This window comes from Rhineura floridana, chromosome 1, assembly GCF_030035675.1.
Source record: "Rhineura floridana isolate rRhiFlo1 chromosome 1, rRhiFlo1.hap2, whole genome shotgun sequence".
Lineage (NCBI taxonomy): Eukaryota > Metazoa > Chordata > Lepidosauria > Squamata > Rhineuridae > Rhineura > Rhineura floridana.
This window is the reverse complement of record NC_084480.1, coordinates 131,136,996-131,158,737: the sequence shown is the minus strand read 5'-3', so window position 1 is coordinate 131,158,737 and position 21,742 is coordinate 131,136,996. Positions and strand designations below refer to the sequence as shown.

General features: G+C 39.4%; 1 protein-coding gene across 7 annotated transcripts in view; it reads left to right on the top strand.

The window, feature by feature from the left end:
- The window catches only part of SUSD1 (sushi domain containing 1), an 82,536-nt gene that overhangs the window by 10,891 nt on the left and 49,903 nt on the right, over positions 1-21,742 (top strand). For 2 of the 7 annotated variants that reach the window (XM_061632255.1, XM_061632280.1), the window contains exons 5-10: positions 1,257-1,409; positions 7,495-7,671; positions 10,648-10,827; positions 12,277-12,456; positions 19,384-19,475; positions 20,086-20,272. In XM_061632255.1, coding sequence (XP_061488239.1) covers positions 1,257-1,409; positions 7,495-7,671; positions 10,648-10,827; positions 12,277-12,456; positions 19,384-19,475; positions 20,086-20,272 — 969 coding nt within the window. The remainder of the gene's footprint in view (positions 1-1,256; positions 1,410-7,494; positions 7,672-10,647; positions 10,828-12,276; positions 12,457-19,383; positions 19,476-20,085; positions 20,273-21,742) is intronic. The other 5 variants (XM_061632299.1, XM_061632262.1, XM_061632273.1 and 2 more) reach the window with 4 other exon arrangements.

The window sequence follows — 21,742 nt, the reverse complement described above, 5'->3', positions numbered from 1 at the left end:
CTTTATCCAAGTTCCTAGTTATCACTTCCATGCTGGAAACTGCTTGAGTGCTACAATACGTATGTGTGTGGATGAGAGCCCTGCCTTTTCTCTCTTGTGCCCCCTTTTGCCTGGAACTCCTTCCCCAAATACTTGCATGGTGCCATATTTCTATTTTTCTCACTTCTTTCAACAAGTCTTTGGCTCAATTCCCTTCCTTTTCCCATTGGTTGAAACTAAATTTCACTTGCCTCTTCTTTTCCTCCCTTTCTTTGGTTGTTTCCCTCACTATTGTAAGCCCCTTGAGGCAGGCATCTATCTTTTACATGCATGTTATTCTGTAAAGCACTATGTTCTTTGATGGCTGTAAGTCAGGGGCTCCCAAACTATGGTTCATGAGCTTCATTCTGGTGGCCCACAGTGTGTCTGTGGATTTGTACTTGAAGATGGGAGATGCCACATCCATCACACTAAATATTCATATTGATTTTTAATTGTATGTTTATTGCTTGTTTTATTTCCTATATCTATTGTATTACAATTTGAATTCTATGGAATTCACTTTGTTATACAATAAAATACAATGTATAAGAAATAAAAGAATAAACATAGAAATAAAAATCATTAATCATCATCACTGTTTATTTGTATGCTGCCTTTCCATAACAATTTATGCACAAGGCGGCTCACAACATGAAGAGAAAAAAAGTTACACAATTCACTGTAAGAAATAAATTCAAATGGTCAACAAGTTAACAAAAACATCTTAAAAAGCATACAATAAATTGACGCATCCTTGTAATTCCTAATAAAATCCAACAATAAAATACAGAAGCATAATCCCAATAGCAGCAAAACAAAAAACTGACCAGCAGAAATTAAATTTTTACCTAAACAGAAGCACCTAAACAACACCCCACAGTCAAGGTGGTCTCTGGTATCTTCAGGTAGTGATATCTTTTGTAGCTGCAGTCAGTCAAGGCCCCACCTTTCCAGGCTAGGTGGAAAGAGGCCAGCAAGCAGGGAGAGGGTCTTACAGCCAAGATGGTCTCTAGCATGTAGCATAGTGCATTACAATTGCTGCAACATGCAGAAAAATCATTAAGTTGTCCTTCAAGTATCAGCAATTTTCAAGTGGCCCATGGGGAAAAAGTTTGGGAACGGCTGTTAGGAGTAATAAAAATAATTTTGTATGCCAGCTCTTAACTACAATCAACTTCATAATATTTGCATAAGTCTTAATGAAAGGATTGTCACAATTGCTTTACATTTTCTAGATATTGATGAGTGTGAAATCTCGGGCATCTGTGGCCTGGGAGGACGATGTGTGAATACTCCTGGAAGCTATGAGTGCTACTGTAGTGAAGGATACCAAATAGAAAATGGAGTGGAACCATTTCATTCACAAAAAACAAGGACTTCATGCAAAGGTGATTTTTTTTAAATGAGAGCAAGATTTTAGCTCATTTTAGGTCTTGAAATATAAGGAAAAGTATGTAGGTATATTCTGCCTAATTATCTAGTAAGTCATAAACCTGGCTTCCAGTGTTCTAGTTATGAGGCACTAGGATGATTGACAAGCATTTGAGTATTTGGTCTTATTTTTTAGTTTTATTCCAAGACTGGATCCCTAGTGTCACCATTTTTTAAAATAATGTTTATTAATTGTACAAAAGTTACGAAAACAAGAAACCAACAAAACAAAAGGAGAAAGCAACGAATGCTTATAATTTTGGAGGCACAATAACCCATCAGATTTAGTCAAGTCCAAGTTCAGAACAATCCACTTGTAAGTCCATTATGCATTAACCAAGCACTGGTCTCTGTAGGGTGCCATGTGTTGATGGGGGGGGCGACAGGTGTTTTCTTCAGCTGATGTATATTCAATAAATTTAAACCAAACTATGAAAATTGTCACTCTCAGTTCCTTTTCTGAGCATTTTAGTGTCACCATTTAAAAGGATGTCAGACAGCAGGACTTGGTTGTGAGGCCCAAATAACTATTCCCAGTCAAATAAGGTGACATTGGATTGGCCTGAACCTAATTTTATTCCCTCCCCTCCTTTTTAGTTTTACCTCTTCAGTCCCCTTTTAGTAACACTCCCTACATTTTAAATAGAGACCTTTTCCTCTATCCCAAATATTTTCTTGCCATCAATTCTGAATAAGTTGCTGAAATATTGTTGTAAAGTCATATCTCTGTTCTTCTTTTTTACAAAATGCACTGGCTCATCTCTTGAGAGTTTTTCCATTGTCACATGGCTGCAGTTAATTCCATAGATTTTCTCTATATCAAGCTCCATCACATCATTCCAGTCCAGAAGATTATCCAAGCCATTGATAACTTTATCTCTAATATCTTCATTAATTTCTTCAGAGATAACGTTAAATTCCAAACAGTAGATTTTATTTCTAATATCCATAAACTCCAGATCTTTTTCCAATTCCACATTTGTTCCAATCTCCAGGGCTTGTATCTTCCCTTTATTTTTTCTTTTCTCATCTCTGATCTCATTCTCCTCTCTCACAGGATCCCCTATTTCTTTAAGCTCCTGCGTCATTTTGCTCAGTTCAATTTTCAGCTCCTTACTGCCCTGTCGCAGGGTTTGTTTCGTTATCTCAATCTCATCCATTATTTTCTGAAACATAATTACTTCCAGATTCTCAGCCACTTTCTTGATTGCCATTTTTAAAACCACCAAAACAAAACAAAAATAAAGAAGAACCACTTCTTATTTCAGCAACAATTGGGTTAATATTCCAGGCTTGATGACATCACAGTATAAACAGAGCAGCCTGCCTTATCTCTCTATGTTCAAGAATACAAAACAAATTTAGTTCCCAGCATCAAAACAGTTAGTGGCGTCGTGAAGAAGCAGATTCGTCAAAATAAAATAGACCAAAAAGAGAATAGTCCCAGACAATATAATGTTCCTCGGAATAGAAATCCCTCTTCTGTTTATATCTTTAGAATGCACTTCCAGGACAGCTTTTTGCAATAGAAACAGAGATAAGCTGTTAATTTCGTGAATAACAGAGAAGAGTTATAGCTCACCCAGAAGTTCTTTAAAGCTGATTCATTTGACAAATCTCTTTTTGCTGCAACAATTTAAACCAAGTAAAAAAAAATAATAGAAAGAAGGGTGCTTGCCTGTTAGTCCGTTTTCTCTTTGAAGAAAAGATAAACGTATCGCGTTAATCAGATAGAGCTTGTTCGGAAGTCCGTCCGGCATTGCTGGCTGGACCTTTTCTCATAAATTAATGAAATCCAGTCCTCCCAACAAAAACAGGCTTTTGAGGTTGATCTCTACGTTTCTCCCTGCCCGGGAGAAATTTCATCAGTCAAAAAAAAATGTTCTGACTGATTTATATCTGAATAAGCTTCTTTTGAGGCGGGAGCCCGTCTCAAAAGCAGGCACAAGCGAAGTTACCCTTCCCGGAAGTCCTTAAATAGAGACCTTTTAAGTAGAGACCTTATCCCAGTCTGCGACCAATGTTAGAATTGTTTTTAAGATGTTTTTCTTAAAACGTTCTTTAAAAGTTGTTTTTAAAGATGTTTTAATGTTTTTAAAGATGTATTTTAACACTTTAATACATTTTGTAATACTTTAATACATTTTAAAGTTTGTTTTTAAGATTTTTAGAGTGTTTTTAATGTTTTGTTTCCTGCCCTGGGCTCCTTTTTGGGCGGAAAGGTGGGATATAAATTTAATTAAAAATAATAAAAAAATAAATTTCTAAACTGCATTTTATATATTTTTATCTATTTTAATGTTTTTTGGTGTTCTTTACTGTGTATGATTTCATTGTGAGCTGCCTTAAGGGCCTTATTGTAGGGTAGAAGGGCAGGATAGAAATATTTTAAATAAATAAATAAAATAAGAAATAATGGTGGTATAATACTTTCACGTGGAGCAGGAAGTGATAACTTTAAGCTTTGTTATAGGAGAATGGCAGGGTGCTATACCTGTGGGAGAGGCCACTATGTGTTATAATTTGCACTTATGATTGAAACATACCTGCTTCTCTGATTGATTAATTCACACCACGCTTCTCTGATTAAAGTTTCACTTTTGGGTTCTGTTCCAAGAAAATCAGTACCTCATCTTTCTCTCACTGTACCTCATGGTTCCTGGGCAGACATGAGGAACATTGTTCTTGAAATCTTGCCACATGAGATGGCAAGCTGTTGTATTCATTTGCTTGTAAGAATCCCATCCTGCCAGTTTAAGAAGTGAGATGGAGACCTTCACAAGTAGATTTGCTGGTGCAGCAGAATAGTTTTATGCTGCCTATTGTTACTTGCTGTGCCTCTTATTCTTTTTATTCTTGTACTGATGTTTATGCATGTATACTGCAAACATGCAAGCCGTGTCACAGGGCTACAGGGAGATATATGAGGTGGTAGTACAAATAAAACTAAAAGAGTGTGAGATAAGGGGCAGCTTCAGTTTCACTGTAGTATTGTCATCCACCATAGATGTAGATGCAACAAGGGGTTCAGATCCTTACTCAAAAATAAATAATTTCTCAGGTGCATCCACTTCACAAAGCTGCTTCAGATTATTTTATTTATTCTTACTGTCATTTGTTACACTTGTACCCCAAAGTTCCTCCAAAAAACTTAGAGAAACTTACAAATGGTTCCCAGACAGTTTCCCATGCTACTTCTTACAGAACAAGACTTATTTCATCTCCAGCAGTGGACCTTCAGAGTATGAAATAAATAGAGTAAAATACATGCTTAAGAACCATAATTGACACTTCATGATGCATTTCAAGCGCTCAAAGAAATTTGTCTCATTTTACCTCTGTTCTCCATACAGCAGCACTGAAAAGTAGGCCTCCAGTACTATGTCGTAACACTGTAAACTGAAAAGTGCAACAGAAATTACTACTGCTAATAGTAATAATGAAATAATAATTGTATTAATGTAGGTCTCATTCAATTTCAGCATGTTGCCCATACCTGGTTAAGGATGTTCAAGATATGAGGCATTTTAAACACTTACATTAGAAATCTGTTTTATTTGTAAAAATTAGAGGCATATTGGAACATGAGTCTTTCAGTCTTCTTGGAAAATCCATAGGACTACCAGCACAATCTTATGTATGTTACTCTGAAGTAAGACCTGCTGTGTTTAGTGGGGCTTATTCCCAGGTAAGAGTGCCTAAGATTGCAGCCTACATGATTCAGCCTACATGATTCATCCCTTCCCTTGAGACAGAACCACGCTGATGGCAAAACCTGATATCATGCTCTTAACAGTTTTGACCAGCTCTTTAATATGTCTTGTGTTACTGAAAATACTTAGTTTTACATTGCAGTTGTAATTATGAGTATTGAATTATTACTGATAATGAAATTAGGATTCCATTTTCTCTTAATTGTTAGTAAAACATATATTTGTCTGCTTGAAAGCAAAATGATGACTGGTAGAGGTGTGTGGTTTTCTAAAGTATTTATACCCCATCTTTCCTCTCATAGTTCACAATGACTTACAAAAATACTGAAATGCAATAAAAGCAGCAATGTGCAGAAGGAACAAATAGCAATAAACCTTTATTTATTTATTTATCTAAAACATTTCACTCCACTTTTTAGCTGAAAAGAGGGTGGCTTACAAAAATCAGTAGTAAGACAGCCCCAGCCTCTGGCTTATAGTGTAAAAGACATGACATACAAAGAAAAAGAGATGTGGGGCAAAGGGGGGGGGAACAGTCAGGCACTAGTTTTTAAAGTTGCAGTTCTTACTTCAGTGATGTGGGATGAAAAAAAATCAGCTTGATGGAATGGCTGCTGGTAGGTGACCGTTGAGGCAGGCCCGAATGCAGCTGGCCTCTCAGTAGAAGTGGTAGAATAGTCCTGCTTCTCTTCCCTCCCTCTGCTCTGCAGCCTGCAGTAAAAGTTTAAAAACAACAATATGTTATGTACTGTTAACAACAGAGGCGGGAGCAGGAAAGTCTTTGTTCCAGATACAACTCAGAAAAACGTAGCTGACTCTGCTCCCACAGAACAGCTTTCCACTTTCTTATCTCTGTTTTCTGGAACCTTTTAAAGCACTTTGGTTTCACGCATTGTTGCTTGTGTGTTGTATGAATGCCGAGGACATTAAAAGAAGGACAAGGAATTTAACTGCAAGTCTTCAAGCTTTTTTCCTGAGAAAACGCCTATTGTGATAATTATCTCATGGGAAAATCTATAAACACAGTGTCTGTGTTTTCAGTGAAAATGTAAAGAAATGAAAGTAATAGCAGCGTCTGGAGTTTTGCCACTTCGCCTTGTGGAATTGGCATAAGCCTCTAATGACTCATTTAAAATAAGATAGCACCTCCTGAGAACTGTGCTCGTGCAGTCATAATAATAATATAGTAGAAATAGTCATTATAACGATAATAAAAAGGCAGAATGCTTCGAGGAGGCTATGTAATTGCCCAAGTGCAAGATTCGTACCAGCACACAGGTGCTTGCTTTTGATGAGGCATGCCAGTAGGTGTGCCAGCACATTTCAAAATGTGATGCTATGCAGGTACTGTGGGAACATGACAGGCACACAAGTGTTTTAGAACTGGGCATAAGCACCCAGTCCCTCTACTAGATGCTTGAGGTCCCTTTTACCTCACCCAGGGCTCATGTAAAAAGTGGTAAGTATGGAATTTTAGATGGTGGCCCCCTGCACCAAAGCACTGGCCTATAGGATCTGACAAAAGAGTAGACAGCTCCTCCCCTTCCACTAATGCTGTGATCTGACCTAAATGCCAAATCCAGAGCACACAGATGCCAATTTACCAGAGCATTTATTAGGCAGAGTTGGCCATGGAAATGCAGCAGCTTTTCCTAACTTAGTGCCCTCCAGATGTTTTGGACAACAACTTTCATCATTCCTGAACATTGGCCATGCTGACTGGCTGATGGGAGTTGTAGTCAAAACATCTGGAAGGCACCAGATTGTGGAAAACAGGTCTAAAATGTATGCTTGTGCTACATTGGTATTTTTATAGCATCAGGTAATACACAAGCTTTTTTAAAAAAAAATTGCCATTGATTCGTATTTGAGCAATTCTTGCTCTCATTGGCTAGTTTGTAGCTTTTAACTCTTCTCTGAAACATGAGAATGATAAAAGAAATCAAGTCCTTTGCAACACTGAGAGTATCCTTGTTTCAGAGTTCAGGCTAGTTGTGTTGGCTATTTGGGGCAGGAGGAATTGCTCAGTTGTACATTATATGAACTTGTATTTTGTAGACTTCAAAACCAGAATTTCATGCATAAAGCAACATGCACCTGAACTTTCATTTACTGCCATTTCTACATTGCATTTTTAAATGTACACCTAAGATTTTTATTTTTTTTATTGTATACTTCTGCAAACCTAGGGCTTATTGCTTCTATGAGGAAATTGGGCCTTGAGGTTTCTATGAGGAAAGTTTCTCTTTCACGTGGAACAGCCACAAATCTTGGAGGGACTTTGACTTACGACATCTTAACTTTTTTCCCCTATTTCACTTTCCTGTAGTTGTGGACTGTGGGCTTCCACCTTCCTTTCCAAATGCATATTTTGCTGTCAACAGAACAACTTATGGAAACAAAGTTGTTTATACCTGCCAGCCTGGTTATGTCATCAAAAATGGAAATTACACTGCCGTTTGCAATTCCAGAGGACAATGGAAAGAAGCTGATTTTGTGTGCAAAGGTAAAGAAAATAATTTAAAAGATTTATTTCAGTGGTAATTGGTCACTCTGTGTTACATTAATTGTGGACATATTTGAAAGAAAATTAGGCATGCTTCCAGTGTGGCGTAATGGTTAGAGTGTTGGACTACAACCTAGGAGACCAGGTTTCGAATCCCCACACAGCCATGAAGCTCACTGGGTGACCTTGGGCCAGTCACTGCCTCTCAGCCTCCGAGGAAGACAATGGTAAACCCCCTCTGAATACTGCTTACCACAAAACTCTATTCATAGGGTCACCATAAGACAGAATCTACTTGAAGGTAGTCCATTTCCATTTTAATCCCATGAAAAAAATTAGGCATGCTTTAATCGCTTCCAAATAAAAGGCAAAGTTTATATCATTAAAGTCAATAGGACTTCTGCATGCAGCTAAATGGTTGTGTTCTCTTGTTTTCAGTTGGTCAAAGTGCTGCTTCACTTATTATTCAGCTGCAAATACATTTTTTCTATGTTGTATACACACATGGCAAGAGCCAGTGTGGCATAGTGGTTAGAGTGTTGGGCTACGACCTGGGAGACAAGGGTTCGAATCCCCACACAGCCATGAAGCTCACTGGGTGACCTTGGGCCAGTCACTGTCTCTCAGCCTCAGAGGAAGGCAATGGTAAACCCCTATGAATACCGCTTACCATGAAAACCCTATTCGTAGGGTCGCCATAAGTCGGAATCGACTTGAAGACAGTCCATTTCCATTTCATACACACATGGCAGAGAAAATCAGCTAGTCTTTGCTTCCTGCCTTTTTATAATACATGCATTTCTAAACATCATTTTTTTGTGTGTGTACCAAATACTACATGTGAAGTGGCCTATACACACATCTGATTTTTCCTCTGAGTCACTTGCTCATTGAAGCATTTAGCTACTACACATTGTAGTCTGTTCCCTGGTGCTGGGCCTCATAGTTCATTTTCAAATGAGTGTGGGGCAAACTCAAAACCAACTTGGGGGTTTGTGTCTGTACAATATTGGCAGTAGATGATATGGAGAGGATTTACTGTGCCTGAGAAGTTGCCAGTATTTTAAGGTAAAACTTGAGCATACCAAGTAAAAGATGTCATATTAATTCTGCAAAAAAGAACCTAGCACACAAAAACAGAATAGGTGTCCAATAAAAATACATTACCATCTAATTAGTTGAAGGATCTATGCTGCAGCTCATGTCTTTAATTCTACTAATTAACTAGCTTGAGAGTGGTTAGCTAATTAGTTAACCAGTCTCAACACTGGCATAAATGTGCATGACAATTCACAAAAGAAATGTGATTTCATATTTCAAACAGAATGATGGTTCTTCTCTCTGGTTACATCTGCACATTAATGTGCTTAGCCATAACCTCATTCTCTCTGGCAAACATTGCCTCTTTTTTAATGTGAAAGAAGGCAATAGCTTTTTCAGAGAGATGAAAGTGTTTGAAAGAGAGACTGCCTTTGTTGTGTACACACTTACCCTACTCGTTTTAATGCTTTTCCTGTGTCTCTTTCTTTTGGTGTGTATGCAAACAGCCTGGTTGGTTGTTGCATAATAAACTGAACTGAACTATCCTACTTTCATGTCAAATAAACAGGTTTTGCATCATTTTATTTTCTTTCAAAAAATGCAAAGTCTGCTGACAAGAGGTGACAGCAGAACAAAACAAATAAGCATGTACACTCTGGGAAGTTACGGCTGTGTTTTGGTTAATCATAACTTGACTGAATAATCTAAGGTACGAATGAACTTTACAGCTGTGCATGGAGCCACTTTGCTCCTCTCTTTGTGCAAATAAGCAATCAAACCAGGAAATCTTTCATTAACTATAATATTCCATTTTGTCCTAACTGGGGAACTATGTTTAACAGCTTCAGAACAACCCAGGATATTAACCCAACTTTAAGCCATGGCTTCATATCATGGTTTGTTTGGGTTCTGTTAAACTGTATTCAGGTGTACTGGAAAACTTAATGTGAAAGAAGACACTAGGTTTTTCAGAGAGATGAAAGTGTTTGAAATTGTCACGCTTAATTAGAGATACCCTGGCTTGCGTAAAGAGAGGAGGGAAGAGGAGGGTGGGGTCACACCAGTCTCATTCAGTTCATATCTTGGCATATTAAGCTGAGATACAATAACCCAAATCCCTGTTTGAAATTGACCATAGTTAGTGCTAAGTGCAGTTCATCACACTGGTAAACGCAACTAACCAGTTAACTAAAACCAAAAGTTCTCTTTCTGGCCACATGGGAGGAAGAGAGAGAAGGAGGAAGTATGCAAGCCCAAGGCTCACTGCAAACATGACCAATGACTGCAAGGTTTGCAGACTGAAGCTTTCCTCCAACCTTCTTTTCAATCTAGTTTCTCTGCTTGCTTCAGTTGATTAGCATAGGTAAGGTAACTTAACAAGCATTTTGCTACAAAGTGACTGGCTTGGCTTCCTCTATATCCACACTTGTTGATTGATCTAGCTGTCACAACTCACAAACAATAGTAACATGTGTAAGCTTTATTATTACCTCAGTCACACACCAGAGCAAGGAGGACAATCTCTTTAACTGTACTGGTGAGTGGTTTTACCAAAGTCTGGCAACAGGCCAAGTCCTAAGTATGCAATGATGTGACTTGAATCCATACTGCAACACATAAACATCACCCTAGTACCTGGGAGTGGTTTTGTATATAGTCTACTGTGCTGGAGAGCAGACTGTAGTACAGGACTAGGAAGGCAAGCCTGACTGTACTGTAACCAGGTCTGTGGACTGTTCTATTCCTATCCACTTGTGCAAAAATAAAATTCCTTTCCCACCCCCCAAAAAAAATTCTATGCCACTTTAGATGCCCCTGCTTTGGGTTTGCTATCTATTATGTAAAATTCTGAGTTCATTTTATTGGTAAATGTTAATGGGGAAACTATATGATTATCTTGTTAATACTATCATCTTTCTCTTTCTTTCCCTTTAGAAATAGACTGTGGAAAACCACAGTGGTTTCCAAATACAGACATTATCTGGGATAACACCACAACTTTAGGGAGCACAATATATTATAAATGTAAAGAAAGATTTCACTATTTTGGAGAACGTAATTTTTCACAATGTACAATGTCTCAGAAGTGGGAAAACATCACCTTTGAATGCAAAGGTAAACTCTTTATCCGTAATCTTCATTAAAATGTTCATTATTTATAAATGAACATCACCATAAATAATCTCCTTTCTGATGAAAAATAAATGGTTCTCCTGAAAATCAAAAGGTTCTTACTTCCTGGTAACAATGGGAAAATAAATTTTAGCAATCACCTCTTGTACTAGAGAGTCAGGGTCAGAGCGGTTAAGGTGTTAAACAACATCCTTAGATGAGGTTTCCCCTCTTATCCTTTTAGTTAGCCGATTCTCTTATGCTCTCTGGTTATGCAAATTGGAGAACACAATATAGGAGGCATGAAGACCATGGACACAGTTCTGTCATGTTGGTGCATTAGAATGCTTGATGAGGTTTATTATTTTGTAGTTGTGTATCTGTATCTGAGTACAAAACCTAAAGTGAAAATTGGCCCTCAGAATAAATGAATATCTTTTGGCTTTTCCTGGTGCAAATATATAGGCCCCTTCGCATGTGCACCAAGTTGTATGGGAACTATTTCCCTGTGGTGGCTGAAACATTCATATGAATACTGCAGCAACATGCACAGGATCTTTCTGGGAGAGGCACCTGAAACTTTTGTGTGTGTGTGTGTGTGCGTGCGTGCGTGCGTGCGTGCGTGTGTGTGTCTCTCTCTCTCTCTCTCTCTCTCTCTCTCTCTCTCTCTATATATATATATATATATACTGCCCCTTCATATAAAATATCCAGGTAGTGTACTACAAAATATGCATATACGTAAAAGACCATAAAACCAATATAAAATCATAATAATGACTGGCTCATCACATCTTAAACAACTGAATAGGCCTGTCAGCATAAAAGCATCCTCAAGGTGTGCAGTGTGGGATAGCACCATGAGGAAGTACCTCACATGCAGTCTGGTATGTGCATATGAAGGAGGTCTATGAGCAGCAGCTCAATGGTTGGGCACCATTGCATGCAGAAGGTCCCCGGTATTTCTAGGTAGAGCTGGGAAAGACTATTGTTTGAAACCCTGGAGAGTTGCTGCCATTTGCTGCATGTAGACAGGGTGTAGATAGGCCAGTGGTCTGACTTGGTAGAAGGCAGCTTCCTGTGATTACCAGGGCACCAAACAGGGGACATGGAAAGCTGTTGGATGAGTGTTGTCATTTCAATTAAATATCCTGAATTGCTGAAGGATTCATTTGCCAGACAGTGGGATGACTTAAAAGTCTAGATGACTGCTACCAATATTACGGCTACCAGCAACCTCCCATTTGGAATCATAAGGAAACTTTGTGGAAGAGGTCTGTAGCAGTTCCATTCTCTTCCCATCTTCCCTCAGGTGGGACGTGAAGGCTAACCATGGACCACAGTATGAAAATCACACCCCTGTGAAATCTATTTAAAACAACGGCACAGTTCATTATTGTGTAATATCAGCAAATACGTTTCTGAAGTAAAACATTTTCTGATCCCATTTAGAAATAACCTGTGGCCAACCTCCTGTAATAAATCACACAAACATGATATGGAATAAGATACCAAACCTGGGAAATGTTGTGGAATACAAATGCATTAAAGGTTTCTACCACACAAGCATGAAAAGACATTCGTTCTGTACCCAAAATGGATCTTGGGAAATTTTGGATCTCAGATGTGAAAGTGAGTACATGATGAAATCCTAACACAGTGGGGAGTTCTAATAACATGACACTGGGATTGTTACTCTTGAGGTGGAGTGAGGGCACTGTCCCTTTGGGAGGCGTATACTGATTAAGGACCAGAGGAGATTATTTGTTGGAATTCCTCTGGTGAGGAGGAGGAGTGAAAGTGCTCCCAGGTAAGAGCTGGAAGATACGAGTTATTGGTTGGTGAAAGCAGCTGATAACTTTGATAGTGGATGTGGAAAAGGCACTAGACCTTTTTTCAGTGCACATGTTACAGGTGTTTTGGAAGGTTTTTCTTTCTGCTCTCCATAGTATTATTCTCTTTACAGGGATACGGGTCATAGCTCAGTGGCAGAGCTCATCGTGGCATCTGCAGGCAAAGCTGGGAAAGACCCCATCTGAAATCTTGGCAAACTGCTGCCAGTCAGTGCAGGCAATACTGAGCTAAATGGACCAACAATCTGACTTGGTTTAAGTAGTTTCCTATGTTCCTAACTTTTATCTATTCTGGTGTTTTACCTACTGTTGGTGCAGATTTTTGGATGATATTAGATATCCTGATTGTCATTGTAACAAGAGAGGGAGTCCTGATGGCAGGGAAAAGATGAACCAGTTAAGGGGAAGGAGGGTCAGATATTTAATGCAGATGCTCCAGATCTGGCACTCCAGATGCTGTTGGATTCCAGCCTCCATCACCCTCTGCCGCCATGATCAATGGTCAGGGATCACGGGAGTCGTAGTCCAGTAACACATGGAGGGCCACATGTTCCCCAGTCCCTGATTTCATAATCTACTTCACCACCAGTAAAAGAAAATGAGGCTGTACACTGTTCATTCTATGGGAGTTGTCCTTGCTTGTGGAAAAGGTCCACTCTAGAAACTTGAAGCAACTACTGAAATGGACTGTCAGACCAGTTCACTGATGAATAATTTTGGGAGTTTCAAAAGGAGTTTTCCTAGATGGACTTCTAGGACATTATACTTCTTCCGTATGTTTATCATTTCGTCACATTCCTAATCATGCCGGTGTTGTTCTTATATTAAAAGGCAGGATTGTGGAGTAGTGGGATGAGAGAGGCTAAGCTTTTCATTCTAGGTTTGCAGTTAGATAAGGGTAAATTCCCATATTGTGTGTTTCTTCGATTTGTATCCAGGCCTTTTCTATGCTGGGGGATAAAGAAAGGCCAGGGACGGAACTGGCAATCCCACCCAATATATATGGTCTGCCTAGTAAATGTCGCAAGATGTCACCCTAAGAGTCGGAAAAGACTCTCACTACAAGTGCGGGGACACCTTTACCTTTTAGTTATTAGGGGTATAACCTGCCTTAACTGGCTGGCATAGTAGTGTAGTATGATGTTTGGTATCCCCACAGCCACCTGTTTTCACTGTTATATATAGGTAAGATTTCATCACCTGAGCCTTTTTGGATCCAGATATAAATGTTTCAAAATGTTTTTGCCATGTGGCCAAAATATGGGGTGAGATAACTTCAAGAAGGACTTGGAAAAGATACAATAACCTGGGGAAACAAATACATTTTTACAGAAGTAATTTTTCCCCAGTATGGAAAGATTAAAGGAGTTCCACCTTTTTAAGTGACTTATTTTTTAAAAAAAATTACCAATGGGGAGAGGTTGGCCAGAAATAGTTCCTTTAGGTTCTTGTTTACCCAAACTTGTGAATATTGTAAGCTTTTATAGCAAAGTGGGACTGTAGGTTCCCATTGAATTAGAGTGAATCCTAGATAAGAAAACCATTAAGGCTGATTCTGAATAGCTAATTTTTTAGCCCTGCTATTTGCCCATAGGTGTTCTGTTCCTGATGCAAGTAAGGTGCTGCTTCTAGAGGTGCTGCTAGTATTAGGGCGATGACATCTGCATATAAGTTAACCAGATGCTTCTTACTATTTATTGTGATGCCTTTCATATTTGAGTTGCTTCTAAAAGCCTCCACTAGTGGCTCCAGGGCCAATCAATACAAAGAGGAGGGGTGGCAGAGGATATTCCTGTTGGATTTCTTCTTCTTTCTTCTTCTTCAATTATTATTATTAATAATTATTAAATTTATATTTTACCCTCCCAAAAGGAGCCCAGGGCGACAAAGAAATATACTAACAACACTCTAAAACATCATAAAACAGACTTTAAAATATATCAAAACAAAACATCTTTTTTTTAAAAGACACAGCTGGCATAAATCTGCAACCCCATTGCTTCTTCAGGAGTCTATTTTCTAAGCCACTGCCCACTTTGATCCACTTACTTTGGCAACCTTGTCTCTTGGTCAGCCTTTAAAGCACTCTGCTGTCCCTCCTCTCTTCATGTCCTTAGGCGCAGTGGGGATTCTTCTGTAAGCCCTCTCACGTTAGCCTGTTCTTGCCTCAATTTCCTTCTCCTTTTCCCTTTTCCTTAAAACTCATTCAGCACCTACCGGCCTACTCTGCATATTTCCTTCAGCTTCATTGACTCTAGAATAGAGACATGCTAGAATTCCACCCAATTCAGATTTGGTACCAGATTTTCCATTAATTCACTATTATTTGTTTGTTGTTTATTTGTTTGGTTTATATCCCGCCGTTCCTCCCAGTAGGAGCCCAGGGCAGCAAACAAAAGCACTAAAAACACTAAAAGATCATAAAAACAGAGCTTAAAATATATTACAACAAACCATCCTTAAAAACATATTAAAACAAAACAGTTTTAAAAATGTTTTTTTTTAAAAAAAGGCTTTAAAAACATCTGTTTGAAAAAGCTTTAGAAACATCTTAAAAAGCAATTTTACCACACACAGACTGGGATAAGGTCTGTACTTAAAAGGCTTGTTGAAACAGGAAGGTCTTCAGTAGGCACCAAAGTGGCGCCTGTCTAATCTTTACAGGGAGGGAATTCTAAAGGTTAGGTGTCACGACACTAAACATCTGCTTCCTATGTTGTGTGAAACGAACTTCCTGTTAAGATGGTATCTTCAGGAGGCTGGGTATATAAGGGGTAAGAGGGTCTTTCAGGTATCCTGTTCCCAAGCTGTATAGGGCTTTGTACACCAAAACTAGAACCTTGAACTTCACCCAGTAGCTAATGGACAGCCAGTGCAATTATTTCAGCAGCAGGGTGACATGTTAGTGATACCCTGCTTCAGTGAGCAGTTGCACTACCACATTTTGCACCAGCTGCAGCTTCTGGACCAACCTCAAGGGCTGCCCCATGTAGAGCACATTACAATAATCCAACCTGGAGGTTACCAGTGCATGGGCAACAGTGATCAGGCTATCCTAGTCTAGTAATGGCCGCAGATGTCTTAACAGCCAAAGCTGGTAAAAGGCACTCGTAGCCACTGAGATCATCTGGGCCTGTAGCAACAAAGGATGGAGGAAACATGCTCTTTCAGAGGAAGTACAACCCCATCCAAAGCAGGCAATTGGCCAATTATCCCAGCTCCTGATGACTGCTCCCAAGGGCTTCATATAGATGTTAAGCAGGATGGGTGACAAGATGGTACCCTGCAGCACAACTGCCAGGGGGCTGAAAGACAAACCCAGTGCTATTTTCTGAAAACAAATATCTGTGTGTCTCAGGGAAGATGTTTCTTTTTCTGCATCCTGTTCCTGCCCTCATCCCTGACTCACACAATCCTCTATGCTGTTCCCTATTCTTCTGTTCTGCTGCCTCCTTTATTCCAAGGAACCTTGTTTCTATGCCACTTTACCATCACAAATTTTGATGTTTAACTTAACCAGCCTCTCCCAATAGGGCTTTCAGAGCTGGCTGGAAGAGAGGGTTTTTGAACTTTTAACAATACAGTTTTGAGCTCTGTGTTTTAACGGAACAACAGTGGCACCCAGTGGCTTTCTTCATTAACAATATGCATGTGACAAATGTAGTAGTGATGACTGAAATAAAGTTGAGCAAATAGACAAGACATAAGTGTAGAGAATATGCAGCATTAGTTGAAGCAGTAATGTGTCCCATCCCACTCATGCTAGTATGCACGTGGAGCTCCAGAATACATGATCCTCCATTTCAGTGAATGATCTGACTCTGTTGCTCTGCTCAAATTAACAGGCAATCCTTGGTGTGTGAAGGGTGGAGAGGGGTTCCATATGTATGTTTGAGCACACCTGGAACCTCTTTTGTGTATGTTTGGATAAAATGTTTCAGCATCACAGCTGAGAAAGGTTTTGTTTTTGTTTGGGGAAGAGGAAACATTATTTTCCCTTTTTTTAGTGTGTGATTACATTTTCATTGTAAATTTACACTGAAAATTCACCTTCCTGGAATTCTTTTGTAGTTCACTATGAATTTTGATCCAGGGATAAATACCTTTGATATCCCTAGTAGATGGGAAGTAACAAGGAGTTTTTCAAACTCTGCTAGCATCCGAAAGATAATCCACTTAAACGTATCACTATATAAATGAGCCTGCCGCATTTTGTAGTACCAGATGCACTCTGTCTGCAAACGTTTATGAATCCACCCATTATAATTGATCTTATTGGCATGAAAATTAGGACAACAAGAGGAACCCTGCCTTCTTTCGGGTCATGTATATATTTCCATGGGGTGATTTTGTTAGTCTTTTATAGCAAAAACAATGAAAGAGTCTTGTGGCAACTAAGATACTAACAAATTTATTATGGCATAAGGTTTCATGGACTCAAGGCCACTTCGTCAGGTGAATAAAATGAAATCTTAGTTGGCATGTACGTAAAGAAGAAAATTGACTGGCAATGAGATACAAAGAATACAGTTAGTGACAACTAGAACATATATTAAACAGCACACACCTTTACAGAGGTAGATTGGTGATAATTGCTGAGATGATTGCATTAACATCTGTAGTGGGTCAGGAAACTGTTCGCAAGATCCCATGAGCATATATGTGAAATTAACATTTTTTACTCCAACAACTTTACACTTGTTTACATTGAATTGCATTTGCTGTTTTACCTGTTATAAAAACCAACAACAAATAATTATTTAAATACATTCAGAGCAGGAGACCGCCTAGGGAGGTGGTTGGACCTTTGGATGACAAGGGGGTCAAAGGTGTGCTAAAGCAGAATAAGGAGATTGCAGAGAAGCTAAATAAGTTCTTTGCATCTGTCTTCACAGAACTAACAAATCACTGGGTCCAGATGCCATCCATCTGAGAGTTCTCAAAGAACTCAAATGTGAGATTGCTGATCTTCTAACAAAAATATGTAACTTGTTCCTCAGACCCGCCTCCATACCTGAGGACTGGAAAGTGGCCAATATAACATCTATCTTTAGAAAGGGATCCAGGGGAAATCCAGAAATTACAGGCTGGTTAGCTTAATGTCTATCCTGGGAGAACTGTTAGAAAGTATTGATAAAGATAAAAATAACCAAGCATATAGAAGAGTGAGCCTTGCTGATGCAGAATCAGCACGGTTTCTGCAAGGGTAAGTCCTGTCACGCTAACCTATCTGATTTCTTTTACAGTGTCAACAAGCATATAGCATGTATGCAAACATGTGCTATGCTACTGAATCATAACCCATCTTCTCTCTTTCCTGTGTATGCACTGTCATAGACTAAGGGCAGAGACACACTTGCAGTTATACTGGTTTCAGTGCATCTCCGCCTCTGTGAATTCAGGGGATACACAACGTCAGTCAAACTCTGCCCCTTTTTACCCCAATATCTGGGATTTTAGAGATCGGATATGTTTTTGTCTCATTATTAACTGCAAGGGAAGAGGGCAGGAGGGAGGTTGGGGGGGGAGGAGAGATTGGCTATCTTGATTCCAAAACTGTGTGGCCATCACCACCCTGCTCCACGCAGTGGTGTACACAGACTCACTATGATAAAAAAAAGAATTAAAAAAAAATGTGTCCAGCTGGGTGCAGGTTTGTTTCAAACCTCACCCAGAGAAAGCGGTCTTGTTGCTATGTAACGACACTTGTGTGCACGCAGCCTCAGGCTTGACACAGGAGAAGCCAAACCTTGTCTGCAGCTAGCCTCAGAGAGAAGGTTGCACTGTGCTTATGCTTCCAGATCTGGCTGTGAACACAGCCCTCCTTATATGCTTCCTGCATCAGGGCCCTTTATGACAAAATGAAAACGGATAGTGTCATGTTGTGCTTCTGTTTGAATGTGAAATTAGAGCACATAATTTATTCTCAGGCTATTACATTGCCCATGACATCTATCCAGCTTCAAAACTAAAATGACAAAAATATACAGCAGAGAATCGAGCACTGACTCGGCCATTAGTTTATCCTTTAAGTGGGCTGTCAGTCTTTAAAAAAGAAAATAAAGATAGAAAGAGGTACATCAGCCACCTTTTTAATTGTTTAAAAAGTACAACATTGAGGGGGTTGGGAACAGAGCTTGGAAAAGTTACTTTTTTGAACTACAACTCCCATCAGCCCCAGCCAGCATGGCCACTGGAATGGGCTGATGGGAGTTGTAGTTCAAAAAAGTAACTTTTCCAATCTCTGGTTGGGAATAAAAATAACAAGTACGGGAGAGAATTCCTGATGGCAGCTCAGAAGCTAGCAAATCGTCAGGCACAGCCATATTTTGTTCGAATGTGCTGAAGTCCCACCCACCCCTCCCCAGATTCTTCCAGGATAGGAAAGTCTAAGCTGAATGCAGTGATGGCCTCACTGCTCTAAAAATGTGTATCTTAACCCTGGCATACTGGTGGTGTGGCAATCAACCACTTCCCCACTGGCACTTGCATTAAATCTGGCCTCCTAAGTTCAAGTGAAGCGGCAACATACTTTATCAATGGCATGACCTAAATTTTACGGTATTGAGGATGCTAGAGTGTAGATTGTAGTTGACCAGCACTAGATCCTATAATTAAAACAATGACAAGAAGAAATCTGATTTTACATAGAATTCACCAAATCCAGCTGGGAAATGTTTGTTTGTTTTTTGCTATTTTTTTGCAGAAGTGCAAGAGTTTGTCGATATTGCATTAAATAACTCTTGTTTGACATGGAGGAGACGTAACGGAAATGCTGTAGTAAATGAGACTTATCAAGTGCGTGAGACATTTTAATTTTTTTTGTATGGAAAGTTAAGAGGTTCTTAGCTTTCTAGTGGAGGACAGACAAGTGGCTAGATCTGTGGAGAAATGTGTAAATACTTTATTAAAATGCTGCTAAATAATATCTGCAAATAGTTTTTTAAAAAAACAACATGATTTGATTGCCCAAGGTTTCTTCTAGATGCCACAACATAGGAAGTAAAGTGATAAACACAGAACTTATCTGGGTTCATTTTGAGCTGCCTGGAGACATGCGCATCTTGAGAAATATATAACTGTTTCTTGATTGGCCAGAGATGCTTCTGTAGAAACTAGCTCAAGTCAGCCTTATCTTTAATGTCGATTTAATTTCTTGGCCTGCCTCATTTCCATCATTTTGAGGGTATATCTACACTACAAATCTAAATAGGATTTGTATCAGCTTAACTGTCATTACTTCTTCTCCCAGAAATCCTGGGGGCCCATGTGATAAGGTGTGCCTTGCAGAACTATAGTCTCCAAAATTATCTGTGGAGTCAAAATGGATCATTAAACAAGTTTATATTGTAGATATGCCCTGAAGTCTTGTTTTTGAGAATTGACTTCCCTTTAATTTTCCTTGCAGCTTATAATGAGGATGTTAGGGAATGAATCAAAGAAAACTGCAGCTGAATCAAAGATGAATCTTACCACAACTGAGGAGGCTATAAAGATGTGCTTGCAGCTACGTCAGAATGCAAACTACAGTGTGGAAGTCACTACGGAATCCACCAATTTGGCTTTAAAAATCCAAATAATACAACCAGTAGTTGGTAGGTTTTGTGCTTTTGGAAAATGTTGATATTGATGGTAAAATGTATTAGGTAATTTGACCTGAAAATTTGCAGTTCTGCTGCACAGGATAGTGTTCCAATACTGCTGGCTAATATATCAGAATCTACCATTTTCTGGCAGATTGTGGTGATTAATGCCCTTGTTTATGTACCACTCAAGCAATACCCAGCTTCTTGGGAGCTCTTTGGTTTGTATTAAATGGAAACAAGAGCTTTTTCCAGGTGTTATTTTTCTGTTTACAGATCATATGTGAGGGGGTCAGCAGGGGTGAGTGTGCTAGCTCCACCCCATTGTTCTCATTCTCATAGAGGGCGACCTTGTGAAGCAGGAAGGGTTCAGTTTCCATGGAGGCTCCCCACAAATTTTAGAACTCTGGAAAACTAGGACTCTAAAATACACAGAGAGCCTTCATGAGTACAGAAGGCTGGCTGCTTCATTAGTTGGAGGATGAGTAGAATTATGGCGGGTGGGTGGGGTGGGGTGGGGCTAGCACACTCATCCCTCTACTGCCCCCCTCATGTGTTTTCTGAGTACAGAAAAATAATGCCTGAAGAGGACTATGGTGTATAGATTGATAACATGTACAGTGCCATTACATTGCCATGCACTGGTATGGGTGGAAGCAACCTTGGAGGCAGCAGCACTACTGCTAAAGGTAGTATTTTACTAAAGATTTTTTTTTCTACATTCTACATTCACTTCAGATTTTGATTATACATGTGACTACTTATTAAAAAGACATGGGTGTCCAAACAACTGCATGGCAAGTTGATGTGTCTATGTTTTGTTTTAGCCTCTCTTTTGTTACAATTTGGGCAGTTTTATAGCACTTTAACTTATGGCTTTCCTGAGAGAATCCTGGGGAAATGAAGTTTGTTGAGATGCTGCCATTGTCTCAGAGATGTTTAGTCTCTGCTCATGGAACCATAGTTTACAGTGTTCCCTGGGGAAGGAAGAATGACTGTTATATCAGTTTAAGTCTGTACTGTGGATATGCCTTGTAAATATTTCTCACAGTAATAAATTTAGTTACCATACCAAGGCACTCTCCATTACTTAAAATTATAATAAGGACATGACAAAAGTCAGCATGCTCAGCTGTTTGATTACTTTCCCAAGCTGGAAACAAAAAATGCTCAGCATCCAAACTCAGAAGAAGGCAATGGTAAACCACCTCTGAATACCTCTTACCACGAAAACCCTATGAACAGAGTATCCAAAACCGCCTCTAGGATGCACACCTTAACGTGGTGAGGGAGTTTGAGAGTGTTGAAGAATCCAAGAGCAAGGCTCTTAGGAGTCTAGACCAAGGGGCTAGACTCCTAGCAGGGGCACCCAAGACGGAATGGTCAAAGCTGAGACACCAGACTAAGATGCATCGAGACTCAGAGGAAGGCAGTGGTAAACCACCTCTGAATACCTCTTACCACGAAAACCCTATGAACAGA